At 43.2% G+C, this 2500-nt stretch overlaps 1 protein-coding gene across 2 annotated transcripts in view; it reads left to right on the top strand.

Annotated features, from left to right (window-relative positions):
- LOC138044020 (peroxisomal carnitine O-octanoyltransferase-like) overlaps window positions 1-2500 on the top strand; it is a 54022-nt gene that overhangs the window by 33749 nt on the left and 17773 nt on the right. For both annotated transcript variants that reach the window (XM_068890641.1, XM_068890723.1), the window contains exons 14-15: window positions 696-758; window positions 1522-1600. In XM_068890641.1, the coding sequence (XP_068746742.1) occupies window positions 696-758; window positions 1522-1600 (142 nt within the window). The remainder of the gene's footprint in view (window positions 1-695; window positions 759-1521; window positions 1601-2500) is intronic.

Here is a 2500-nt window from a genome sequence, read left to right as displayed (position 1 = left end):
TTAACTGAGGGTATTGGTCATTTTCACATTTCATCGTATTTGACCGAGTACCTGATAGAATCTTCACATCACTGACGTCAATGAAAACGTCATTTAAGAAAAACGAAAGGAACCTTATTTAAGTGTCTGGTCGTTGTAGCGCTGGAGCACCAATTGGAAGCACTGTAATTAAACTGAAATTAACAAATAACGCAAATCAAGTCAAATGTTGGTCTTTGAGAAGGGGAAACCGGAGTACCCGGATGAAACCTCTCGGTGCAGAGTAGAGGACCAACAAACTCAACCCACACATGATGCCGAGTCTGGGAATCGAACCCGTGTCACACTGGTGGGAAGCGAGTGCTGCGCCATCCTTGCACCCCTCAAGTACCTTGTTTATTCAACCTCTGTGAACTACCCGAAATAAAATTTGTCCTTGTGTGCTTATTAGGAATTACCCGATTGCTGGCAGCAATGATTCGCGCGATGAAATTCCGTTGAATAAAACACAGATACACAATTTTTTACTGAATATAATCCCAGATTCGCCGGGGGCGAAAAATGACCACTCGCTGGCAAGAGAGTTTCCATTATGTGCTATAATAGGAAACTACCTATTCGTGATTTTCCTGAAGTATCGCAAGAATTTGATTCAGAAGGTAGGTTTGCAGATAAGAGTATCCCGTCACCAGTGGGTATTCTGTTGTTTAATGCAGGTTCGTTCTTGTACCGTGGAGTCAACAGTATGGTGTAAAGCAATGACAGAAAGAAGCACTGATGTAAGTCAAAATCGTTCTTTGACTCTCTGACTTCTCGATCGAATTAAAATCGAAATATCACCGTCATAGTTTATTACGAAACTACTGTAACCTGCGTAGCTAGCGTTTTTTTTTTGTTGCGAAGCGCGGGGGATTTTGAGAAGGCTGGGGGGGGGGGGGGGGAGGAGAAACCCCTCCCGCCCTCGCTCCGCAACAACAAAACCGCCAGGTACGCAGGCTAAAACTATTGCTGTCATTAGAACTGGAAAGCCAGCACAACCTCGTCAGCACTGTTGCCGCGTTGGAGAATTTTCAGCTATTTATAGCCACTCAAATGACGCGTGTCTACATGTGCTGACCAGCACTAAAAAGGCTTTGATTGAGACTTGAGCACCAAATGACGATGTGTTTGAATCCCAAATCTAGCCATGAAAGGTTTAACGGACTGTAGTCCAAGCCCCAGATATTGAATGTGGTGTTGCGTTGTCTAAACTACCAACCAGCGCACGAAATCATCTGTCATTCGAGAAGTGTCAATGTTTTTGTAGATCGTTTTACTTATAGAAATGCTGCTGGGTTTATGAATCTCATTAGTGATTAGCTGAGTGTCACTTCCTTATCAAGTAGACATATATTCAGTTTCAGTATCCGGCTTGTGAAGAACTGGTGCTTGATGGCGATGCTTTACCTTGCAAGTTGGAAGTGACATTTGTTTAGTGGTTCTAATGCCTTAATTCATTTTAAATTTTGGTTGAGACATTTTCTTCCTTGTGTGTTTTCTTAGAACGCGACTAAGCTGCGACTGCTCTTCCAAGCTTGTAAGAAACACGAAAAGCTGATGAAGGAAGCTCTCAAAGGACAAGGTAACCCTTTTTCCTTTTAGGGAATGCTTAGACTGACGTCAAAACCATTTAATCTTTCCGTAGTGAGTACATGTATGAAATTACGAGAAATGTCCCTGAAGCGCTCATTCAGTTCTTTTGCCTCGTGTACCCAACGCAACCTCAGGTGATACAATTTTGCGGATGCTCTTGGGAATTGCTGGGCCTTGATGAGCTCCTTGTCTCGTTTGGCAAAGAACGTTTTGAGCCTAAAACTCCCCAACATTTCTACTCTCTCGATCTTCTTTTGATCTCCAATTAGATGAGGGAACACGGGGGTACACCCTGGGGTTTCATATGGTCTCCGTGGAACTCGCAGTGGATTAGCTTTGCTTTATATCACACGTTATCGTAATGCATAGTTTTTGGTGTTGTTGGATCTCACCATACAATAGGCTAGTTTCGAATTGTGCAGCAACAAAAGAACAAAGTCGAGGTTCAGGGGAATAATTTGCATTTTCCTTTGTTTTGAACAATACTATATGCTAATTATTCCCCTGAACCTCGACACTGTTCTTTTGTTGCTGCACAATTCGAAACTAGCCTATTACGTCTGAAAAGGAAAGTAAAGGAAATGAACTTTATTTAAGTGCCTTGTCTTTCTAGTGCTGGAGCACTAATCGGGGACACTTTAAACTGAAATCAGCAAATTAATGCAAAGCAAATCAAATGTTTGTTTATGAGGAGAGGGGAAAACCGGAGTACCCGGAGAAAAACCTCTCAGAGCAGAGTAGAGAACCAACAAACTCAACCCACGTATGACGCCGCGTTTAAGAGTCGAACCCGGGCCACACTGGTGGGAGGCGAGTGCTTTCACCACTACCCCAGCCATTACTCAAGTAGTTCTGATTCCGGTACAGCGTAAGTGGGTTCGTTATGCAG

This window comes from Montipora capricornis, chromosome 1 (genome assembly GCF_036669925.1).
Source record: "Montipora capricornis isolate CH-2021 chromosome 1, ASM3666992v2, whole genome shotgun sequence".
Taxonomy (NCBI): Eukaryota; Metazoa; Cnidaria; class Anthozoa; order Scleractinia; family Acroporidae; genus Montipora; species Montipora capricornis.
Note: the sequence above shows the minus strand (reverse complement) of the source record. Positions and strands in the feature narration are given on the sequence as shown.